This window comes from Macaca fascicularis, chromosome 15, assembly GCF_037993035.2.
Source record: "Macaca fascicularis isolate 582-1 chromosome 15, T2T-MFA8v1.1".
NCBI lineage: Eukaryota > Metazoa > Chordata > Mammalia > Primates > Cercopithecidae > Macaca > Macaca fascicularis.
Window position 1 is genome coordinate 44676221 of NC_088389.1, and position 24548 is coordinate 44700768.

A 24548-nucleotide genomic window follows, 5' to 3' on the forward strand; every position below is an offset into this window, starting at 1 on the left:
CTTTACCATGAGGCTCCGGGGACTCTCTACCTTGTGGCAGGAAAGTTAGGGGGCCCTGGAGCTCTGCTTCCTTAGAACTCTTTTGGGGTTCTAGTGAGGAGCCCCAGCTCTCCCTGCCTCATTGGACAATGAGCCCTCAGGGTTTTCTCTTCAATAACCTGGGCTTGCTGCTCTCCTGATCCTCAAAGTGCTCTGCCTTTTCTAAGGTAGAACCTGAGGAAAAGATGACTGTGATTCATGTTCATGGTCATCTTTCAAGCGCCCATGTGAAGCAGACATCTGGCCCAGCTTGTTTGTTTAGTAAATTTCTGAAGGAAGGATGGTGCATGAGAGACCAGACAGACTGAAGCATTCCAAGAAATTCTGAGTGCCTGACAAAGGCAGGTCTCAAAATGACAAGAGCATGTTTAGCTTTTCCAGCCCTCAGATACCTACCCCTCAGGGATCCTATCACCCCCAACCAAGCATATATTCCCCTTACCATAGAGAGGGTCATGAACAGTGGTAACTGGATGTTTATGTGAAGTGCTCTGGCTCCCTGGATCACTCTTGGCTTTCTTTTTAGCCTCCTGAAACCCACATCAGGAGGAACAAATTAGGATTTTTGGAAGTAAAGAAAACCTTTTTCAAAAGAAATCAAAAAGAAGGAATTTAACATCTACAACCAGACAAGAACTTTATATCTATAACCAGATAGAAAACAAGGAGACTCCCACCCTTCACACATCCCTTCCCATTCCAGACTGTAGCTACCTATCCCAGTCCCAGCAAGCCCCTCACTGCCACTCTACCTGTTTCTTAATAGGTGTTTTCACTTTCCTCTGTTGCTGCTGCTGCTGCCACTGCTGCTGTTTCCTGTAACCTGGGGACCAGAGAGCCAGCTTGATCCTCTTCTAACAACCCCCTCTCTCCCACTGGAATGCCTGCTGTGCCTTCCTTCACAATGGTGACTCTCCCTGGTAAGGACCAAGCCAGAGGGGCTGCTTCCTGAAACCATTGTTTCCTGAGTTCTACATGTGACCCTGTATGACTGTGGCCACAAATACAACTGAACTGGACCATGTTAAAGTATGAGAAATGTGGGCTAACAGAAAATGGTGCTTAGCGATCCAGCAGCAACAGCAAATCTACCTTCTGTCTTCAGGTTATGTAATTTCTTCAAACGTTCAGGATATCGCAGTGCGGGTCTCTGGAGAAAGAAAAAAGAAAAAGAAAAGCTCTACTGCAGGTCTTTCCTTTTCTCCAAATGTATCCCCTAAATGCGTTTATTCATCCAGTCAACAAGCACATTTTAAGAACCCAGTGTTTTGCAGCATTGTACCAGGGGCTACGGAGGAAGGGAAAAGGTGTGGGGAACAAAGTGCAGAAGAAACAGAGAACATGGCCAGGCACGGTGGCTCATGCCTGTAATCCCAGCACTTTGGGAGGCTGAGGCGGGCAGATCACCTGAGCTCAGGAGTTCGAAACCAGCCTAGGCAACATCGTGAGACCCTGTCTCTAGAAAAACTTAAAAATTAGCCAGCCATGGTGGCACACGCCTGTAGTCCCAGCTACTCTGGAGGCTGAGGTGGGAGGACGGCTTCATCCCAGAATGTCAAGGCTGCAGTGAGCCATGATCAACCACTGCACTCCACCCTGGGTGACAGAGTGAGACTCAGTCTCTCAAAAAAGAAAAGAAAAAAAAGAAAGAAATAGAGAACATTGCTCTCTCAACACTTCCCCCTTGACTGACTTTTACCTACATAGAGCTCAGCCTTCTGTGGGGCTTGGGTTCAGAGTGGAAAGGAAGAAGAGAGATAAGGAATAGAATGTCAACTCTTCCAGATTTGAGGAGAGATGGGTTTGAATTTTCACATAGGCTTCTTCCCTGCTGCTTCCTTGCTCTTACTTCCAGGGTGAGGCGGTGTATAGATAGAAACATCTTAGAAGAAATCGCACTGTCAGGTCGGTTCCTTTCCAAGGGAAGATTCTTTTTCATCATGGCCAATTTTATCTTCATCTCCAGACAGGGCATGGTTTGCTTTCTATCTGGCAAAAGTCTGAAGGGGACAGAGGATAGCCAGACAGTCAGCAACAGCTCTTCCTGGAAAGCATGACTGAGGAGAAAGAGATGTAAAGGGCTCCAAGAAATCTCCACTTTGGGTCTGAAAAGGCCTGTACCAACAAGTGCTCATTCGGTAACACCTTTCTGATGCAACTACGATCATCATGGCTGCATATACCCAGTGCTGATTCTATGTCAGGCTCATGTGCTTTATAACACCGAATCCTTACAACACCTGAGAACAGATATTTTTTCCACTTTGCAAATGAGGAAAATGAAGTTTTAAGAGGCTAAATACATTACCAAAATTCACATAGCCAGTTAAGTTTCAATGTAAAATTCAAAGGTCATCTCACTGCAGACCACACATTCTGCCTACCACTTATTCATAATTCACCTATAAAAAGAAGAGAGTGACGGTGCCTACCTCCTAGTGGAAATTTAAATGAAAGTACATGTGATGTGCCTAGCATAGGGCTGGGCAAACAGTAAGTGTGATAAATAGTGGTGGTTATGATGGTCATCCCTGCCTGTTGGTAAGTCTAAGAGTTCAGTAAACAAGTTGGGGTGATCGTTTTCTCCCAGCCCTACTCAGAAAAAGCACACCATTTAGAACCATCTCAGCTTCAGTGGAAAGCAGGTGCTCTGGCCCTCCCACAGACCTACATGATACTTACTCCTTCAGTAGATCCTGAGGTAATGCTTCGGATTGAGCCCAGAGAGGTAGGAAATCTGAACTGAATTGTTTAGACAATTGCACTGGGGTTGGGGGAGGCACAGTCATCCCTGGAGTTTCTACTCGTGTTTCTGCGGACTGATTTCCGGAGAGACCCAGAAATGACTTGCTTTTCTGGAAGAGAAACAATGGAAAGAATTCCCCAAAGCGCTCTTTTTGAGCCTAGTCCTTTCCATCAACATTCTTGCCTCTCAATACTACCCTGGCATGTACTCCAGCCATGCTTGCCTCCTCTAAATGATGAAGGCCACCTCATGTTTCCCTCTCAAGCTCCCAACTCTATTGTTGTATACTGATCACACAGGATTCGTTGTTTTGTTTCATTTTCCCGAAAGGTCATTCATTTCTTCACTCAACAAACTGAACAAAAATTTATTGTCTAATTGTGTGTCAGGCACAGAGCTAGGGATGGGGATTCACCAATGAACAAAATGAACCAAGACACTACTCTCATGGACATAGAAGTCTTACAGTGACTTATCCAAGGTCACATTTACCCATAAATGGTACAATTAGAATTAGAAGCCCAGGTCTTATAACTCCTGGTCCTTTGAAATTCTATCTCATCACATTGGAGATTAGTTTTTAATTGACCAAAAACTCCCCTGAATACACAACAGTTCCTCCTATTATCTCAAGGTGCTCTTCATCTCCCTACAGGGAGGAGACAGAGAAAAGGAGTCTCTGAATAGAGAATGGTTTGGTTAATTATTCCTAAAGAAGGGTTTTCTTTAGCAGATTTGGATCACTTCAGGAAAGAATGGGGGTAAGGTGGAGGAGACCTGAAAGGAAGACAAAACTCTACATAGCAATATTATAAAGATTTGCACAAAAACATCAAACTCACCACTGTCAAGTTCTTTCTTTTCTTCTTCCCATGCTGTCTGGAGAAAAAACAAAACAAAACATGCTTCTCAGCTGGACTTGAAATAAGAATAAGCACAACTTATTTCCAGATATCTTAAACAGAAGCTCCAAGGATATTCGTGAATGATGACCACAAAGATTCTTATCTTTGATCAGTACTTGAAGATAGCTGGTCGGGAGCCCAGCAGTACCTGCTGCCCAAGCACCTTCTGCTAAAAAGACCCCCCATCCTCCTATCTAAATTAGGTTTCCCATTAATCTCTCAGGCAATCCAGTTATCTGCTTTCATAGCATGAATCCAAATTAGAAATGATATATGTAGGTGTGGTTATGTCTGTAATGGCTGACTCGCCCTGACAAGGCTCCAACAGGACAGGGACCAAATCTATTTGGTTCACCAAATCCTCGCTGCTTGACACAGAGAGGTTTCGTAAGAAGTATTTTTTGCTCTGTCCTCTTCCTCCTTGCCTGGGACATGGATATGATAGTGGAAGCTCTAGTAGCCAACTTATACCTTAAAAGCACCCATGAAACTCCTTAGAAGGTGGAATTCATGGGCTAAGGAGATGGCCCAAAAAGCTAGAAGGAGCCCCGGTTTCTGATTATCTCATGAAGCTCACATGCCCTAGCCTGCCTACTTCTGAGCTTCTTTCACATGAAAGGAAATAAACCCTTAGGGTTGTGTTTCATTTGTTTATACCATATATACACACACACAAATGCATACATATATAGAGAGAAGCACTCATAGCATTATTTTTTAAAAAGAAAAACAAAATGAAATAAAAAGAAATTCTTAAGTTTCATCATCTCTAAATGTCACTTAAGAACCTGAAAGCCTCAAGGATCAGGAAAGAAGAACCAAACACTTTCCTGATGGTTGTCAATATTAGCCAGCCTTTGGGCCTTCACCAAATGATCTTTGTCACACTCTGTTTTCTACACAAGTCCTACATGCTATTGCTTTTGTACACTGTACTAGGCCCTGGGGTTGAGATCACAGATTCACATGCTTCACTGAGAACTTTTTCACTTGTTGCAAGTGGTTAACCAGAAAAACTAAGAGAGAGCATTTATTTCTTAGTCAAGCCTTACAAGTAAGTTAAGCCTTATCTTGTATGCTATTTACTGCCATGTGAAATTTGATATGGAGAAATCCCACAGCATGAATCTCAAAATGCATTACGTTAAAATTCCAGTGTAGCAAAAGGCAGGTGCAAAAGACCACGACCTTCTCTGCTGGCCTCCTGCTACTTGCAATGAGCTGGCGAAAAGGAAGATCACAAAAAGGAGGCCTGCAGAAGACATCAGAGATTTATAGAGTCAAAGGCCTCTGAGTTCCAGATATGATACTCACCTCCCATGTATCTCTGTTTCTTCTGGGATCCACAATACAACCATATTTCTAACATCTTCAGGGCAGGGAAGTTGCGTCTCATTCAAATTCAACACTGGAAGCTAAGAGAAAGATATAAAGCCCATGTATGGCTTGAGGTGCTAAACTCCTGTATCAGATTAAGGATATGCTAAGCAAAGAGTTTGGTGGCACAGAAGATGATTTAAGTTTCCCATCTCCAAGACATCTTCATAATATTCTCCCCCCCCAAAAAAAAAAACCGGCCTCCTCCATCAAATATCAGTATAGGTATCTGCAAGAGTTAGTATTAATAAGCAAATAATCTCCCCTGCTTCCCTGTGCCCTTAGGGTAGCATTTAGCAACTCCCAATCCGATCCCATATGAGGGTGCCCTGGGGCTTGCCTACAGGAACACTACTTATCCTGCCTACTCCACGCCAAAGACTTAGATCCTGCAGACATTACAATCTGCAGCTTGGGAGCAGAAAAAGAACTGACAGAAACAGAAGCAAGGTGTTTTACAGTCTGACTACAATTATAGGCATCTATATAAAAGTCAAAGGCTAACTCTTCTCACATTTAGCTATTTAGGATCCTAGAACACTAGTGCTCAAGGAAACCTTGTAAATCACCTAGTTCATATTCCTGGTAAGATACACATACGAAAAAACTATTCAAAATAAGGTTGTCCCTGTGAAGACGAACTGATGGACTTGGAAGTAATAGGAGAGATTCCTTTTCATTATAAATCTTTTAATGCTTTTTGAAGTTAAAAATCATGTTCATACATTATCTCTCCAAATAATTAACTTAAAATAATTTAATCTAGGCCAGGCATGACAACTCACGCACTTTGGTAGACCGAGGTAGGAGGATTGCTTGAGGCTGGGAGTTTGAGACCAGCCCGGGAAACATAGTGAGACCCTGTTCCTACAAAAAGTTTTTAATTAGCCAAGTGTGGTGCTGTGTGCCTATAGTCCAGTTACTCAGGGGTCTGAGGCAGGAGGATGGCTTGAACCCAGGAATTTGAGGCTACAGTGAGCCACGGTCATACCACTGCACTCCAGCCTGGGTGACAGAGCAAGACTCTGTCTCTTAAAATAATAATAATAATAATTATTGTTGTTGTTATTATTTAATCTAATCCTCTTATTCTAAAGAAGTCAAAGAGGTAAAGTGATTAGTCAATTTGTCCATTCAAAACCATCTACCATCGCAGTTCCTTATACTCTCCATTACACATAATATTGAAAAGTGAAGCATCTCATGAAAAAAATAAAAGGCATCCAGTAGGACTGCAAAGAATAGTAAATCTCTCTTTACTATAGTTAAGTAGGAGGGATTTTTCTTTCTAAAGTTCTAATTTAGCTCTACCCCTAACTAGCTGTATGCTTTAGCAAATCACTTCCCAACTGAGTTTCCTCATCTGCAAGATACATAAGATAAACTGTGGTCTATCAAACCATTGTAGTGTTCTTCAAACTGCAATTGCAACTATTCATAGGTCATAAAATCAAGTTTTTTGAATCACAGACCATATTGTTTACAAACGAAATAGAATAAAACAGAATAGGACAGAAAATATTAGAGTATATCACTCATAGTTAGGTAAGGATTGTTCCATGATTTTTTTTTTTTTTTTTTGTAAAATCTATTTCTTACTGTAGATCATAAGCTGAACAGTTTGTAAGTTATCAGATTAGATGACCTTAAGGCCTATTTGGGTCTGACATTCCAGCATTCCAGTTTCCCTGATTATGAGATGACAGTATTTACTGAGTAGCTGAACATGTTCTATGCAGGAAAGAGACAGAAAATTCTCACCCACACCTAACCTATACAAATCAATCCCACTGACTTCTAGGATTTCTGAAAACAATATGGCATGTAGATAGCACAGAGTCTAGCATATAGCAAGGACCCAATATTAGATGGTTACTATCAACATTACTATTCAGATTATAGTCCTCCTGAGGAATAATTTCAAATAAAGGCAGAATAGTTTATTTCCACTAGTAAAGAAAAATTGTTGAGCAAGTACCTTTTAATATCTGTGACTTACTTTGGGAAGTCTATTAGTACAGTTGATCAAACTTTTGTCAGGTAAACCCTTCGGAGGCCTAAAAAATGAGTTCCACACATAAAACAGAAATACAAAACACTTATTGGAATGATAAAGTTAGTGCTAAGAGGAAACCCTTCTACTTATCTACAGAAAACCTTGGGCTTTATGCTTACCAAACGAGTGTAGGGTCTCACCATATCCTTAAGTTTTGTTTGTTTTTCCTGGAACAGCTCCTAAACAGACATTGCACACTGCAAACACTTCACAACTATTTGTTCCATCAAACAGAATTCATAGCCTACTCTTCTCTCCAGCTAGAGACAGTCATATCACCATCAATAAAAGTTTAAGTACTTTGAGATAGATGCTCAAAATATAAAATAACATAAAATATAAAATAAATAATAAATAAAAACAAAATTTAAAAATTTATTATAAAATAAACAAAATGCATTATATACATACAATAGAATATCATTCAGCTTTTAAAAGTCATGAAATTCTGATACAGTAGTCCTTTATTCATGGTTTCACTTACCCGCAGTCAACTATGGTCTGAAAATAGATGAGCACCTGTAAGTAAGGTATTTTGAGAGAGAGAGAGAGAGAGAGACCACAAGAGACCATATTCACACCATGAGTTTTTATCACAGTATATTATAAGTGTTCTATCTTATTGTTGTTAATCTCTCAGTGTGCCTAACTTATAAATTAAACTTTCCTATAAGCATGTATGTATATGTAAAAACATAGTAAATATAGGGTTTGGTACTGTTCACAGTTTCAGGCATCCACTGGGAGTCTGAGAATACATTTCCTGCAAATAAGGGGGGACTACAGTATATACTACAACACTGGAAACATTATACTAAGTGAAATAAGCCAGACACAAAAGGACAAATGTGTGATTCCACTTATATGAGGTACTTAGAACAGGAAAGTTCATAAAGACAGAAAACAGAATAGAGATTACCAGAGGGTGGGAAGAGGAGGGAATGGGGAGTTGCCGTTAATGGATACAGTTTTTGTTTGACATGATGAAAACATTTCAGAAATGGATAGTGGTCATGGATGTACAACATTGTGAATGTACTTAATGCCAATGAATTGTACACTTAAAAATGGCTAAAATGGTCAATTCTTGTTATGTATATATTTACCACAGTAAAAAACTCATATCCTTATATTTTCAAATCACTTGCTATTTTTCCTATTTGTTAAAAGACATGTTACATACATGGATGAATGAATAATGTCAAGGGGTAAATGAAAACGACCTTTAGGAATGATAGTAAGACGAGTTTAAAAACAATAAAAAGATAAAGACTTAACACTCAGCTTGCTTTATGAAGTTCTACATGACACAGACACCTGCTTCCTGTTTCTACTGCAGCTCCCCAGCCTCATCTCTGACCACTCTTCCATTCCTGCTCTATGTTCTAGGCACAATGAACTATTTTCCTGATACAGACAGAATTTCCTCTTGCCTCCAAGCCTTTGGATATGCTATTCCTATGGTTTAGAAATCTCTTCCTGCCAACCTCCCACCTACAACCCCCATTTCACTAGACTGCTCAGACTTCCGGTCTAGGCACAGATGCCACTTACACAGAAGACAGTGCCCTGGTTTGGGAACCCTTTCTGGTGTTCCCACACACCAGGGGGCAGTCCTCTCATGACACTCATCATACGACCTGCTTATTTCTTTGCCTCCCCACTAGGCTGAAAGTCCCTTGAGGGTAAAGACTGTATGTTGTTACTGTTGTATCCCCAGCATTCGCCGCAGTGGCCCCCACTAACATACAGTTGTGAATTGAATGACTAAACAAATGTCATGGCCCCTGCTTTCAAAGGGCCTAAAATCCAGCTGGACTTAGGAGATAAACATATAAATATCAATAAGCATGTCAGGGACTCGAAGTACTAGGGGTAGTTTGGAAGAGAGAATATCAGAGGCTAATGGGAAATGAGAAAACTCAACCTTGACAGAAGAAAAGGACCATATTCTCTCAGTCAACAAATACTTATTATGTTTCCACTATATGCCATGCATTATTGAAGACATAGGAGACAGAGCAGCCAACAAAAGAAACATACAGTCCCTGCTCTTGTAGGGACTGACATTCTCATGAGAGGCGGCAAACAAATCAATAAAAATCATTTCAGATCAGAAGAACTGAAGAAAAAGGATGCTTGGTTAAATGATGATGAGGGTGTAAGAAAATTTTCAATAGACTGCTCGAGGAAGACTTCTGTGAAAAAGCAACATTTAAGCTTAAACTCAAGGACCGAAAGGAATTAGCTGGAAGGATCTAGGGCAGTATTTCTCAACGAGGGGGCAATATTGCCCCCAGGGGACATCTGGTAATGTCTGGAGGCATTTCTGGTTGTCATAACTGGAGGCAGGGTACTACTAGTATTCAGTGGGTAGAAGCCAGGGAAGTAGCTAAAATCAGATAATGCACAAGACAGCCCCAAAGGACAAAGAATTATCTGGTCCAAAATGTCAATAGTGTTTTTTTTTTTTTTTTTTTAAAAAAAAAAAGAGGAAAAGTGTTCTACTCAGGGGAAACAGTAGGGGCATAAACCCTGGGGTGGAAGGTGTGGCATAGATGAGGAATTGAAAGAGCAGTGTGGCCTGAGCCTATTCAACAAGGAAGGGAGAAGTGCGAGATGAGGTCTAGTAGGAAGGCCAGATAAGGCCAGGCCAGGGACTTAATGAAGTGACAGGAGGGAAGAAGGCCTTTACAGTTAAGGAAACTGCATGACAGAAAAGCACAATCAGAAAACCAGTCTCGCACAGAGGAAAAGTTGGTGTTCAAGAAGAGAGGACTCTGATTAGAGAAGCCAGACAGTAAAGAGAGAGGCCACCAGTCCAGAGTTGGGAGGTTTGAGTCTGTTCTCTAGTAAACAAAGTGCTGATAAAGGGGCTTTTCGAGCAAGGAAATGAACAAAGCAGTATTTTTGGAAGATTAATCTGTTGGCCATATGTAAAATAGCTTCGAGGAGAAAAGGCAGAGAAGCCAGTTCAGAAGCCACTGCAAACACCCACCATGTCATGAGGGACTGGTCTCCGACAGAGAGTGTGAAGCAGAAAGCCAGACACACTGAAGGAAGAAGATGTGGAAACAGGGAACTGACTAGAGGAGGCAGCTCTCTCACAGCTCTGCGCTATACACGGAGGGCATGGCAGGGGTGGAGTGTGTCCCTGCGTGTGAATGTGAAGCACATCATAGGTCCTGACTGAGAAACACCGCTGTTTAACCAAAATTCAAGTCCTAGAGAACATGAAAGTAGTCAAGCCTCTTCCTATACCATTGTTAGCCAAAGAGAAATCATCAGGGGCTACTTAAATGGAACAGGAGAAAAGAAATTACTATAAGAGCCATCACTGGTGCTTTGATTCCAGGTAACAAAGTCTTTGAATTTTTTAAGTCTAAGCTTTCCACAGATACCTGTCCCTTAGTTTCGTGTATCAGCAAGCACTCATTGGGTACATAGACATTGTAGGAGACTCAAGAAAAGAAAAAAAAAAAAAAAGCCACAGCTTTTTCCTTTAGGAGCTTACAAATAGTTTCACACCTAAAAATAAAATATTATTATAGAAAGACAGCGGCCGGGCATGATGGTTACAAATAGTTTCATACCTAAAAACAAAATATCCATACCGGGCATGGAGCTTACAAATATTTTCATACCTAAAAATAAAATATCATTATAGAAAGACAGGGGCCGGGCATGGTGGCTCACGCCTGTAATCCCAACACTCTGGGATTACAGAATAACCCCAACACTCTGGGATTACAGAATAACCCCAACACTCTGGGATTACAGAGCAACCCCTTTATGTTATTCATTCATCCATGCATGTAACATGTCTTTTAAAAAATAAGAAAAATAGCAAGAGATATGAAAATATAAGGATATGAGTTTTTTACTGTGGTAAATATACACATAACACAAATTGACCATTTTAACCATTTTTAAGTGTACAATTTATTTGAGCTCACAAGTTCAAGACCAGCCTGGGCAACATGGCGAAACCCTGTCTATACAAAAACATCCAAAAATTAGCTGGGTGTGGTGGTGCGTGCCTGTGGTCCCAGCTACTTGGGAGGCTGAGGCTGGAGAATCACTCGAACCCAGGAGGTGGAGGTTGCAGTGAGCAAGTTCGTGCCACTGTACTCCAGCCTAGGTGACAAAGTAAGACCACCAAAAAAAAGAAATAGAAAGACAGGGTTGGACATGGTGGCTCACACGTAATCCTAGCATTTTGGGAGGCTGAGGCCGGTGGATCACTTGAGGTCAGGAGTTTGAGACCAGCGTGGACAACATGGTGAAACTCCGTCTCTACTAAAAATATAAAAATCAGCCAGGCATGGTGGTGTATGCCTGTAATTCCAGCTACTCAGGAGGCTGAGGTATGAGAATTGCTTGAACGTGGGAGGCAGAGGTCGTGCCATTGCACTCCAGCCTGGATGACACAGTGAGACTCTTGTCTCAAAAAAAGAAAGAAAAAAGAAAGATGGCATATATGGACAGTTTTCTGATCTACAGATGCTGATAAGACTGGCTGAATTGTGTCCTCACAAAAATCGTCTGTTAAAGTCCCAATTAGTACTTCAGATTTTGACTGTATTTGGAGATACGGTTTTTTAAAAAGTTATTAAGGGCCAGGCGCAGTGGCTCACGCCTGTAATCCCAGTACTGTGGGAGGCCAAGACGGATGGGCTGCCTGAGGACAGGAGTTCGAGACCAGCCTGGCCAACATGGTGAAACCCTGTCTCTACTAAAAATACAAAAAAATTAGCTGGGCGTGGTGGTGTGCGCCTGTAATCCCAGCTACTCGGGAGGCTGAGGCAGGGGAATTGCTTGAAGCAGGGAGGCGGAGGTTGCAGTGAGCTGAGATCAGGCCACTATACTCCAGCCTGGGTGACAGAGCAAGACTCCATCTCAAAAAAAAAAAAAAAAAAAAAGAAGTTATTAAAGTAAAAATGAAGTCACATGGGGGGCCCCAACCCAGTAACACTGGTGTCCTTGTAAGAAGAAATTAAGACACAGACGCATAGAGGGAAGACCATGTTAACACATAGGGAGAGGGGCTCGGTACGGTGTGTCATGCCTGTAATCCCAACAATTTGGGAGGCCAAGGCAGGAGGATCACTTGAGGCCAGGAGTTCAAGACCAGCCCAGGCAACAAAGCAAGACCTCATCTCTAATAAAAGCAAAAAACAAAAAAATTAACCAGGCACGATGATGCACACTTGCAGTCATAGCTACTTGGGAGGCTGAGGTAGGAGGATCGCTTGAGCCCGGAAAGTTGAGGCTGCAGTGAGCTATGATCACACCATTTTACTCTAGTCCAGCCTGTGTGACAGGGTAAGACCCTGGCTCAAAAAAAGTAAATAAATAAAAAGGACACAGGGAATAAAAAATTACCATCTACAAACCAAGAGTGGTCTTAAAAGCAAACAATCTTGGCAACACCTTGATAATGGACTTCTAGCCTCAAGAATTATAAGAAAATAATTTTGTTGTTTAAGCCTCCCAGTCTATGGTACTTTGTTATGACAGCCCTTCCGAACCAATATACCTCCCAAATTAACCAATTCCTATAGCACAAGCAGGAAGTGTTTCTTTCTGTCTCCCACTGCCTATTCACCACTTCTTTAACCAAATTGGTATTTTCTTTTTAATCTGGCTTTCTCAAAGTATACTACATGGATAAGGAAAATCATAAGCCAGAATTTTGAGACAATAGGCTGTTAAAGGAAGATTCCATCATAATTTACCTGCCATGAAATTTGGAGTAAAACTTTGAACTCCGAGACAATAAAGAACGGGCCTTAGTAACGGTACATTCTGGTAGATGACGAGGTGCAAAGCAGGAATCCGAGATGTTTACCACGGTGAGCACTGGGAGTTTATCTAAGAAGACAGACCAGAAGAAAACATGTTAACATGCTGCCTGGAGAAAGGAAGTCACATACATAAATACATTAAGGACCTCGTGAGGGAGAGGACAGAAGCTGGCTAATTCACCTTCAGCATCCAGGGGAGTTTTGCAGGTTGAGCCAAGGATTCGAGGATGGCCCCTTTCAATGCGGCGGACAGTTGCCCAGCATTGTGGGTGCTGACAAACAGCAAAGCCACAGGTGGTTTCATCCCACCGGCTCTCATCTGGCAAGTCCATACCTAGAAATGGTTTAGGCCAAAGGCCAACCCTGCAGCATTCTAGTCCTCTGGAAAATCAACAACCACATAATTAGGGAGTATTACACATTAGCCATACGGTCCAGATCTTAATTTGAACTCAAAGTATAAAATATTTCTGTTGAACCTATACAGGTAAATGATGGCCACAAAATAGTTAAAGATTGGATAACAAACAAGTATGAAAATATCTCAGCATGAGGTAGAATGGCAAGAGTTTGAGAGCAGAATGACTTCAGGTCTCCTAATTGGCTATTTAATAGCTGAGTGACCTGGGACTTAACCAGTCTGAGCCTGTTGACTTCACTGTAAAATGAGGATAAGTTTATTTCACAGGGTCATTACAAAAATTAGTTAATGAATATTAAAAGCCTGGCATATTGTTCCAAATAAATATTTGCATCCTTTCCTTTTTCCCTTTGTTAGTCATCAGGGAGAAGATGTCACCATCTCCAAAAAGCATTATCAAATTATGACCAAAGTAGTCACAGAAGTGTCTCAGAAGGCCCAAACTCCTGGAAGACATGTTTCGTTTTTCAATGTGCTTCAGTTCCCACGCAGGCAGATAAAATACCCACCAGCAATGAATGTGTTTGCTCAAATAGCAAATCACTAGACACTCCTAGTTGCATCAGAGTCCATTAGCTTTTCATTTACTGGCCATATGGCCTTGGACAAGTGACTTCACACCTCTCTCTCAAGTAGGGGGAAGGGTCCTGACTTGGTGTCTCAGGTCTGTAATCACAGCACTTTGGTAGGCCAAGATGAGTTACCCCCTCTCTACAAAAAATAACAAATAAATAAAATAAGCAGGAGGGGAATCCCTAAGGAGGACTGCAGAAGCATTAAATGAGATAATGTACTTTTACACATGGGAGGTGCTCAATAAATATTATCATCTTTTCCTTTCTAGAGGTGTTTTAGGCAATCAATAACCACTACCATATCCCTAAGAACTTTTTAAGGACAGCGTCCATTTCTTTCTTTTATTCAACACATTTATTGATTACTAAATATGTGAGGGGACCTGCTTTGGACATGAACAGTAATAAACAAACTCCCTGTTCTAAACAGTTTATAATTTAGATCAAAGATAAACTATCAGCCTAGGATTGCACCTGGCCTATGACTTGTTTTGTTTGGCTGGCACTTTGAACCAATTTTAAAATTGAAATAGCCCACAATGTCCAGATTTCTGATTCCTTTTAGGGACCAAAATACTTGACAACACTGGGCCCAATTCCAGCTGAACTGCAACTGACTAGCGCTGAGCAGCCCTGTTTTCAGCCAGGTCTGTTCTATCCAAGCGGAGCTCCCCCACCAGACCTTATGGACTCTAATTGAAGCACTTTCAGTTGCCACTTATCATAGCATTTGCTCTTTTGTTTTAAAATATTTCTCTGTAAACAGGCTTCTATCGAAAGCAGGAAAACTAAATGGCGACTTGAGACTTCCCTTTTGAAGGGAAAAAAGCAGCATTAATTCTCAGTGGGAGGCCGGGCGCGGGGGCTCACGCCTGTAATCTCAGCACTTTGCGAGGCCGAGGGCAAATCACTTGAGCCCCGGAGTTCGAGACCAGCCTGGGCAACATGGCGAAACCCTGTCTCTACGAAAAATACAAAAAAAATTAGCTGGGTGTGATGGAATGCACCTGTAGCTCCAGCTATTTAGGGGAGCTGAGGTGGGAGGATCACCTGAGCCCAGGAGGTCGAGGCTGCAGTGAGCCGAGACCGCCTCACTGCACTCCAGCCTGGGGGACAGAGATCCTGTCAAACATAAATACATACATACAAATCAGTGGGAGTGAGAATTTCCACGAACATAATATAAAAATAACTTAAAAACAACTTAAAACGCCATTGCAAAACCTTGAGAATGATTTTAACTGGAAAAGAGGTATGATGAACAATTTAACTGAAAAATAAACACAATTTTAACACGGTCTGTTTTTGAAAGCGAATGTAATGTTGCATTCTTCTTACAATGAAAAGGCTGCTTCTCGTCCTTTCGTTACCTGCCCAGCCCGAATAGACTCCTGAGACCTAATCAGGCGCATCTCTATGTGGCCAACATTATCCCCGGGCTACATAAATAGTTCACGTTAAAAACAAACAACAACTACAACAAAAATCTAAATAACATTCAGTTTTAGTACCATTATTACAAAGGTGTGAGGGGTGAAAATACTAAAAATGAACATCAACTTCGGTAGAGATGGAAAAAGATTGCCCGCTCCATTCCAGGAAAGAAAAAAAAAGTGGAGAATCTGATCACGACGGGCTGAGGTCCTGTAAGAGCAAAGCGGATTCCAAACCGCTTAGGGTTGCTAAAAGAAGTGGTAAAACGCGGCCCCTTGCGGCGCGGTGAGGAGATTTACGGACCCGGCCGGCCACACCCTGCCTCCGGCCCTAAAGGGACCCGCCCAGCCGCGTCAGCCACGCCTCCGTCTCCCACACGCTGCGCCCGGTTGCACCGTCGCCAAGCAGCGGCGCAGAGCACCATGGAAAACGGACGGAAACTCCTTTGAGCCATAATAAGCTGATGAGAAGGTTCCCGACGCAGCGATGGCGAGAGGCAAAGAAACGGACCTGGGGAGGGGCGTGCGGGGTGGGGTGCGGTTGGATGGAAGCCTCGGCGGGCCAAAACCACTGCGGCTTCAAAATCCGGATGCGCCGGTATTTGAGGCGGAGGCGGGGCTAGGGGGAAGAGAGAGGCTATAGCGCGCAGAGCACTGTGGGACACTGTGGGCCACGTGGGGCGGGACGGAACCTCCAGAGGGTCAGACCGTAGCGACGCGGGAAGTCCGGACGCAGTAGCTGCCTGTAGCGGAGGCGAGAGGGAGGCTCAGCCCCGGCGGCGGCAATGGCGGAGAGGCCCGAGGACCTAAACCTGCCCAACGCCGTCATCACCAGGATCATCAAGGAGGCGGTGAGCAGCTCGGGGGGGCGGACGAACGGGCAGGAGGGAAGCAAGTGCTGGACCGGCAGCTTTGCTCACCCCCGGTCTCCTCGCAGCTCCCGGACGGTGTCAACATCTCCAAGGAGGCCCGGAGCGCCATCTCCCGCGCCGCCAGCGTCTTCGTGCTGTACGCCACATCCTGGTGAGCGGGGCAGAGGCATAAGGGAGGCGCGGGGATACCTGGCTGGGAGTTCCTGGCCGGGAGCCCACAAACCCCAACGATTATGTCCTCCCTCGGTCGGGACAGGTTCAGTTCTCAGCCAGTTCCTACAAGTTCTGAAGCAAAGTAACGCAACAAAATAACTTTGCTTAAGCTTTTTTTGTGCAGAGAAGGGAAGGACTTATCCGTGTCACACCAAAATCCATGCATGTAAGAGGCAGGTTTTCCCGTTCCACCTCTGGGTGCTCCTTTTCCCACTCACCCCTTACAAACAAGAGGGAGTCTGACAGCCTTTCTCTTCTCTCAGTGCCAACAATTTTGCTATGAAAGGAAAGCGCAAGACGCTGAATGCCAGTGATGTGCTCTCAGCCATGGAAGAGATGGAGTTCCAGCGGTTCGTTACCCCATTAAAGGAAGCTCTGGAAGGTAACGAGCCTTCTGTCTTCTAAACCACGTAGATGGTCATCCTGTGTGACCTGTTCATCTGGCCCTGAGACTTTCTCAGCGCGGGTCCCTTTAAGTTCTCTAAGCCAGCACTTGATGTGACTCGACCCAGTTCGATGGACACTACCTCGGATCTGTTTTGTGATGCTGAGCAAGTTATTTTTCCTTTTCTGCCTCCTTTTTTTTTTTTTTGGTTTTTTTTTTTTTGGTCTTGTTTTTCTTGTTTTTTTTTTTTTGTTTGTTTTTTGTTTTTGAGATGGAGTCTTGCTCTGTCACCCAAGCTGGAGTGCAGTGGTGGGATCTTGGCTCACCGCAGTCTCCTCCTCCTGGGTTCAAGCAGTTATCCTGCCTCCGGCTCCCAAGTAGCTGGGACTACAGGTGCATGCCACCACGTGCGGCTAATTTTTGTATTTTTGTAGAGATGGGGTTTCACCATATTGGCCAGGCTGGTCTTGAACTCCTGACCTCAGGTGATCCGCCCGCCTCAGCCTCCCAAAGTGCTGGGATTACAGGCGTGAGCCACCGCACCCACCTGCCTCTGTTTTTCCAGTTGTATAATGTAATTAGCTCCTGCAGTCTGTCTGGCTCACTTTCAGCTCTGTCTCCTAACCCCTTCTTTCCTCCTTACAGCGTATAGGCGGGAGCAGAAAGGCAAGAAGGAGGCCTCAGAGCAAAAGAAGAAGGACAAAGACAAAAAAACAGACTCAGAAGAGCAAGACAAGAGCAGGGATGAGGACAATGACGAAGATGAAGAAAGGCTGGAAGAAGAAGAACAGAATGAAGAGGAAGAAGTAGACAATTGAATAGGGTGGGAGACTGTAGCAGCTTGGAAGGTACCACTTGAGATGAGACGTGCTACGTGTTTCTGTGAAGCTTTTCCATGCTGGGCAGAGTAGTCTCAGGCAAAAGTGCCTGAAAAGATCAGAATAAAAACTGACTAGAAATACCATCAGAACCAGCACTCACCAAACTGAAAGCATCTGAGTAGCAGAATCCTGTTTTCCTTCATCAATCTGAAGATTATGACTTTTTGACAAGAGGGATTCTGAGCGGCTAAATTAGTCAGTTGATCGCTTTTGGTTACTTAAATGTATGGTTAGATGGTTTTTGATCTGCAGTCTTCCCTATTCCCCCAAATAAGTAATAATAACTTCCATGCTGCCTGCTGTGTTCCAGATCACAGAAGCAGCCAGGGCTCAGGAAAAATTGGGGCTTTGCTTATGGTCGCCTATGTTTGATTGCACAGTCTTTGACAGTAGCTTACTAAGACTGCTCAGAATGAGTAAGCTTTAGGAAAGTACTAAAATGCTGTGGGAGAATAACAAAATCTGTCTCTTCACTTGACAGGAGCATTAACTGGGTTTTGTTTTTCATAGACCCGCTTGGCTCAAAACCTTTCTATATTGCCTGCAGATGATTGACCTGCTGGTGTACTGGTAATCTGATCACAGATACTCTTAAATCAGCAGTGTAGAATGGTATTAGTCAAGCAAGGGTGCTAGTGTCTTACTTTTACAGAAACAGATGGCATAGTGTCAGGTGTACCTTACTCTCTGCCACTATACAGCTTTAGGATTTGTCATCACCTCCTGGAAGGTGTAAAACCCCAGGCTTTCTCTTCTTGAAGTCCATCTCCCAGACTTGTGACTATAGCTTTTCATTCTTCAATTCATGAGTTCCGAACTTTATTTCCTGTAGGCACAGCTTTCTCCCTCTGTGCCTCCTGCTTCCTTTCCTCTGCCTCTCCTCTGTCCCCCATCCCACTTTCTCCTCTCCCTCCTTTTCTCACTTCTGTCAGTCTGGAAGCTTTGATTACCTGCTTAATACTCCAAAGTGTGAGTTTCTCTGATCTCTTGTTTCCTTAGTTCTAATCTCATGTTTTGTTTTGTTTTTAAGAAATGGGGTCTCTCTGTGGCCCAGGCTGGAGTGCAGTGGTATGATCATAGCTCATTGCATCCTTGAAATCCTGGACTCAAGTGATCCTCCCACCTGAGCCTTCTGAGTATCTGGAGCTACAGATGCTGCCACCAAGCCTGGCTAATTTTGTCTCATGTCTTCTAAAAATTATTTTGTGAAGCCCCTCTGAACCTTAAGGGAAATCTGATGGTGCTCAGGAATCTAACTGTCCCTAAACCATCCTCTTTAACTGCTTCTAAAATATCTCTGTTGGCCTTTCTTAGTTTTTTTCTGTTTCCATTCAGTGCTCCAAGCACTTTTTGTTTCTCTCTAAGTTGAGCGCTTGGGGTTTGACAGGTAGTGACGTAGTTTGACACTGTTAACTTGTTAAATACAGTGAAAAGTTTGTGAGTGAAGAATGCTGAGAAGATTGTAATGCTTTGTACAAATAAAAGTCTTGTTAAAAAATGATGCCTCCTGTTTCATGCCGCTTGTTCGTAGTGTGTTTTTGGAGAGAACCCCTGATGATACTCTCCATAAAAGTTTTTGGCATGTGGACTTGGCCAAACCTTTGTAAACATGAGATCCTGCATCGCCTTGGATGACCAGCAGGTGCTGCTCATTCACAGGCAAGGGCTCTGAACTACTGCAAGAGTGTTTTTTTCTTTTTCTTTTTCTTTTTTTTTTTTTTTTTTTTGAGACAGAGTCTCAATCTGTCACCCAGGCTGGGGTGCAGTGGCATTATCTCGGCTCACTGTAACCTCCTGGGGTGCAGTGCCATTATCTCGGCTCACTGTAATCTCCTTCTCCCAGGTTCAAGCAATTCTGCCTCAGCCTCCCAGGTAGCTGGGATTACAGGCGCCCGCCACCACGCCCAGCTAATTTTTATATTTTTAGTGGAGACAGGGTTTTACCATGTTGGCTAGGCTGGTCTGGAACTCCTGACAGGTGATCCACCCACCTCAGCCTCCCAAAGTTCTGGGATTACAGGCATGAGCCACCATACCTGCTGAAAGTTTTTTTTTTTTTTTTTTTTTTTTTTAATGGATCGTTGCTCTGTCTCCCAGGCTGGAGTGGCGTGATCTTGGCTCACTGCAAGCTGTGCCTCCAGGGTTCACGCCATTCTCCTGCCTCAGCCTCCCGAGTAGCTGGGACTACAGGCGCCTGCCACCATGCCTGGCTAATTTTGTTTCTGTATTTTTAGTAGAGATGGGGTTTCACTGTGTTAGCCAGGGTGGTCTCAATCTTCTGACCTCGTGATTCGCCTGCCTGAAAGTGCTGGGAGTACAGGGGTGAGCCACCACACCCGGCTGGTGCAAGAACTTTTCACAAGTCTGTCTATGTTGCCCAGGCTGGTCTCCAACTCCTGGACTCAAGCAATCCTCCTGCCCCGGCCTCCCAAAATACTGGGATTACAGGCGTAAGCCACCACACCCAGCCCTAAGTATTAACTCTTAAACCCTATGAAGCAGCACTGCTGTTACCTCTATTATCTCTTAACCACAGTGTTTTATTATCTATGTAAGCAGCTTTTTTTTTTAATTTAATTTTATTTTATTTTGAGGCAGAGCCTCGCTCTGTCACCCAGGCTGAAGTGCAGTGGTGCGATCTTGCCTCACTGCAGCCTCTGCCTCCCAGGTTCAAGCAATTTCCTGCCTCCACCACCCGAGTAGCTGGGATTACAGGACCGGCCACCACATCCAGCTAATTTTTTGTATTTTTGGTAGAGACGGGGTTTCACCGCATTGGCCAGGTTGGTCTTGGTCTCGAACTCCTGATCTCAGGTGATCCGCCTGCCTCAGCCTCCCAAAGTGCTGGGATTACAGGCGTTCCTTTTTTTTTTTTTTTTAAGAAGGACTTTTGCTCTGTCACCCAGGCTAGAGGGCAGTGGTGCCATCTCAGCTCACTGCAACCTCTGCCTCCTGGGTTCAAGAGATTCTCCTGCCTCAGCCTCCCAAATAGCTGCGATTACAGGCCTGCGCCGCCACACCTGGCTGATTTTTGTATTTTCAGTAGGATAGGATTTCACCATGTTGGCCAGGCTGGTCGTGAATTCCTGACCTCAAGTGATCTGCCCGGCTCGGAATCCCAAAGTGCTGGGATTATAGGTGTGAGCCACCGTGCCAGGCCAAATCTACATAGCTTTTTCAAATCATAAATTTATAAATAACATTTCACAAAGATACAACCCCCAATACTCATTAGATCTAATAGCTTTTTCCTTCGCAGTAGAAACATCCTTTCTTAATTCCCATGAGCACTGCTCAACTCCTGTGGCTTCCTTTAAGCTCAGTCCCCTGCCTCATCTCCTCTTCCCCTAGCTTCCTCTGTGGATTACTTGGCATGGGGATCTTCCTGGAGCATTGCTGGGTTGCAGACCCTCCTAGTTTCCTATTAAATATATACTTAAACCTATTATTCAAAGCCTGCATGAGAAGGGCTCGCCCTGCTACCAATTTTAACCGGCCACTCTAACGAGGCTGTGTGCGCTAGTCAACGATGAATCCCCAAAATAACTCTTCCATATGGCTTTAGTTAATTATGTCCCATTCGTCACCAAACTTGGACTACCTAAGAAAAACATGTTTCCTGAGAATAGGGACTATTACTTTAAAACTACAGAATTTGGCCGGGCACGGTGGCTCACACCTGTAATCCCAGCACTTTGGGAGGCTGAGGCAGGTGGATCACGAGGTCAGGAGTTCAAGACCAGCCTGGCCAAAATGGAACCCCTTCTGTACTAAAAACACAAAAATTAGCCGGGCGTGGTATCCTATAGTCCCAGCTACTCGGGAGGCTGAAGCAGGAGAATCGTTTGAACCTGGGAAGTGGAGGTTGCAGTAAGCCAAGACTGCACCACTGCACTCCAGCCTGTGTGACAGAGCAAGACTCTGTGTGAAAAAAAACAAAACAAAACAAAAACTACAGAATTTAACAACTGGGAAAAATCTTTGACATTACCCACCAGTTTTTCCCCCACCACACTTCTATCACTACTATAGTGGTTATCTGGACTTTTCAAGTTCCTTACTAGGCTAAGGTAATGTTACACTTTTAAACCATAGCCCTTCATGCCCAGAGATGCAGATTTGGATTTGGGGGGGGGGGGTTCTCGTCCCTACCCATTCAAAGCTACTTTTATAGCCTAACCTCCTATTTTTACTGATAGGAAATTGAAGTTCTTCAGAGAGAAGTGACTTGCTCAAGACCTTACCACGAATTTATGAAAACTGGGATTCTGTTCCAAAGACCTTTGGCCTTGCTCTGTTTTTTGGGTTTTTTTGTTTTTTGTTTTTTGGGTTTTTTTTTAAATAAGCTTTTTGTATTTCAACAGTTTCTCTACTTACGTCCTTTTTCGATTACAGGGGCCAACCCAGAATACCACATTGCATCTAGTGAACGCACTTTTTAAGACTGAGATGAAATTCAAAGAACATAGAATTAACCGTTTTTAAATGAGCAATTCGGTGGCATTTAGAACATTCACAATGTTGTGCAACTACTACCTCTATCTAGTTTCAAAACATTTTCCTCAGACCCTGGCAATCAGCAGTCTGCTTTCTTTCTTGTTCCTTTTTTATGCTTTTCACAGCATTTAGCACAATGCCATATACCTACCTAGGAGACACAATAGTTTAGTTTTAATTGTTTTTATTGAAATATAATATACAAACCAAAAGATACAAATAAGTGTGGAGCTGAATGAATTTTCACCAATTAAACACAGCCATGTAACTCACACCCAGACCAATAAACATTAACTGCACCCAAAGAAACCTCTTTAATCTCCCCCTGCTGCCTTTTTTTTTTTTTTTTTTTTTTTGAGACAGGCTTGCTCTGTCACCCAGGCTGAAGTGCAGTGATACGATCACAGCTCACTGCAGCCATGACCTCCCAGGCTCAACCAATCCTCCCACCTCAGCCTCCCAAGCAGCTGGGACTACAGGTGTCCACCACCACATCCAGCTAATTTTTGTACTTTTTGTAGAGATGGTTTCACCATGTTGCCAAGTCTGGTCTTGAACTCCTGGGCTCAAGCGATCCACCAGCCTTGGCCTCCCAAAGTTCTGGGATTACAGGCATGAGCCACCACACCCAGCCTAATCTCCCTTTCAATCCTCCCCATCTCTCCAGTGGAAATCACTATTCTGAGTCCTAACAGCACAGTTTAATTTTGCTTGATTGTGTAGTTAATATAAATGAAATCATATTATATACTCTTTTGTGTCTCACTTCTTTTACTCAACAATGTGTTTAAGATTTATTCATATTATTGCGTTCACAATACTGAAAGATTAAGGTAAAATGTTTCAAAAGGTGGAGGCTGGGGGGAGAGTGGGAACAGGTCTTTCAGTCAAGAACAAGAAAAGACATAAGGGAAATAGGCTACACCAAACAGCAACATTTTAAAATTTCCCATTCTATTTGGGCTCTTAGATGGTCCTAATTATTTTTAGTTATCAATAACCTCAGGGACGGAACCTGTGTCAGGAAAGAAATGTTGGGCAGGGAATCTGGGATAAAACAAATAATAATTGCCCCTATGGAGCGTGGTTATTAGCAGACATTGCAGAGAGAGCCCAATGTAACATGGGGCAAATTATTTAATCTAGCTGGCAACTGTTTTCCCAATCCGTAAAGTGAGAACAGTAACATCGTTGCTGTCAAGATTAGATAAATGAATGTAAAATGCATGGTACTGTCCCTGACTCTTTAATGCACAGCAAACATTATTTCCTTTCTACCTCCTTCCTTGTTGAATACAGATCAGAACTCTAGTAGCTGGAAACTAAGCAGTGTCATATTTCCCTAGCCTTAGGCCGCTATGCCCCTTAAATTTAAAATTATAAAGTATACAACAGGTTTGGGGTACAGATTTTGAGAAATAAAAAAAAAATTTTTTTGAGACAGAGTCTCCCTCTGTCACCCAGGCTGGAATGCAGTGGCATGATCTCAGCCCATTACAACCTCCGCCTCCCGGGTTCAAGCGATTCTCCTGCCTCAGCCTCCCGAGTAGCTGGGATTACAGGAGCCTGCCACCACGCCCGGCTAATTTTTTGTATCTTTAATAGAGACGGGGTTTCACCATATTGGTCAGGCTGGTCTCGAACTCCTGACCTCAAGAGATCCGCCCGCCTTGGCCTCCCAGAGTGCTGGGATTACAGGCGTGAGCCACCGAATCGGGCTGAGAAATAAAATCTGAGAATAAGTGTAATGTGACCCACTAGTGTCCTCTACATTTCGAAGTCAACTTTTCAATAATCCCTGAAGAACTACTTGAAAGGCATTCCTTCGCCAGGGCGATGATCCCCGATCGCTATTTTACCCATCCAATCCTACTAGTTTACCCAAGCCCCCATAAGCCTCATCAGATCCCTCCTGCCTCAGCACATACAGACCTTTGGTCGGATCTATCACTGTACCTATCGTAGGTCTGATGCCCCTATCAAGACTTGGAGTTTTCCTAATGCCCATGTCTTTCATATCACATCTCTCAACTCATAGCATTGCCGTACCCTGAGAAATAAATGACACTGGTACAAAATTTCTCTGAAACCTTAGAAGTCTGGCGCTGAACTCAACAACTTTAGCTTAGTCCGCAAAAATGGACTAGCTAATATTGTGTTAGGCATAATGGTGCTGTTTTAACGGCTTTGACATCCAATTATTCTTTCACCAAGCCATTAACCAGAGCCGAGTTTGCCCTAGGCTGGGAAAAGGAGTGCGGTGAAGTGAACCCTGGGCTGTAACTGCCTCCGATTCGGGCTCACACCCAGGGACCCTCCCACGCGGTTCCTGCGCCCCCCG

The 24548-nt window shown here is 43.5% G+C and overlaps 2 protein-coding genes across 9 annotated transcripts in view; one reads left to right on the forward strand and one right to left on the reverse strand.

The window, feature by feature from the left end:
* The window catches only part of C15H9orf43 (chromosome 15 C9orf43 homolog), a 45421-nt gene extending 29441 nt beyond the window's left edge, over positions 1-15980 (reverse strand). For 2 of the 8 annotated variants that reach the window (XM_074016780.1, XM_005581007.4), the window contains exons 1-11: positions 15265-15872; positions 13112-13311; positions 12862-12997; positions 7067-7124; positions 5005-5105; positions 3628-3664; positions 2722-2894; positions 1889-2039; positions 1132-1189; positions 792-862; positions 482-569 (exon numbers count right to left, since the gene is read on the reverse strand). In XM_074016780.1, coding sequence (XP_073872881.1) covers positions 482-569; positions 792-862; positions 1132-1189; positions 1889-2039; positions 2722-2894; positions 3628-3664; positions 5005-5105; positions 7067-7124; positions 12862-12997; positions 13112-13311; positions 15265-15338 — 1147 coding nt within the window. In that variant the 5' untranslated portion in view covers positions 15339-15872. Of the gene's footprint in view, positions 1-481; positions 570-791; positions 863-1131; positions 1190-1888; positions 2040-2721; positions 2895-3627; positions 3665-5004; positions 5106-7066; positions 7125-12861; positions 12998-13111; positions 13312-15264 lie in introns of all 8 variants that reach the window. The other 6 variants (XR_012424457.1, XR_012424456.1, XM_065530183.1 and 3 more) reach the window with 5 other exon arrangements.
* Positions 15981-16063: 83 nt separating this feature from the next.
* On the forward strand, positions 16064-18473 carry POLE3 (DNA polymerase epsilon 3, accessory subunit). Its single transcript, XM_045373679.3, has 4 exons — positions 16064-16210; positions 16297-16382; positions 16708-16826; positions 17475-18473. The coding sequence occupies exons 1-4, from the start codon at positions 16145-16147 to the stop codon at positions 17645-17647; spliced, it is 444 nt and encodes a 147-aa protein (XP_045229614.1). The 5' UTR covers positions 16064-16144; the 3' UTR covers positions 17648-18473.
* The last annotated feature ends 6075 nt before the right edge of the window (positions 18474-24548 follow it).

Coding starts and splice junctions, on each gene's coding strand:
- POLE3 (XM_045373679.3), top strand. CDS start 16,145: ATGGCGGAGAGGCCCGAGGACCTAAACCTGCCCAACGCCGTCATCACC. Junction 16,383..16,707: donor GTGCTGTACGCCACATCCTG/GTGAGCGGGGCA, acceptor CTCTTCTCTCAG/TGCCAACAATTTTGCTATGA. Junction 16,827..17,474: donor ATTAAAGGAAGCTCTGGAAG/GTAACGAGCCTT, acceptor TCCTCCTTACAG/CGTATAGGCGGGAGCAGAAA.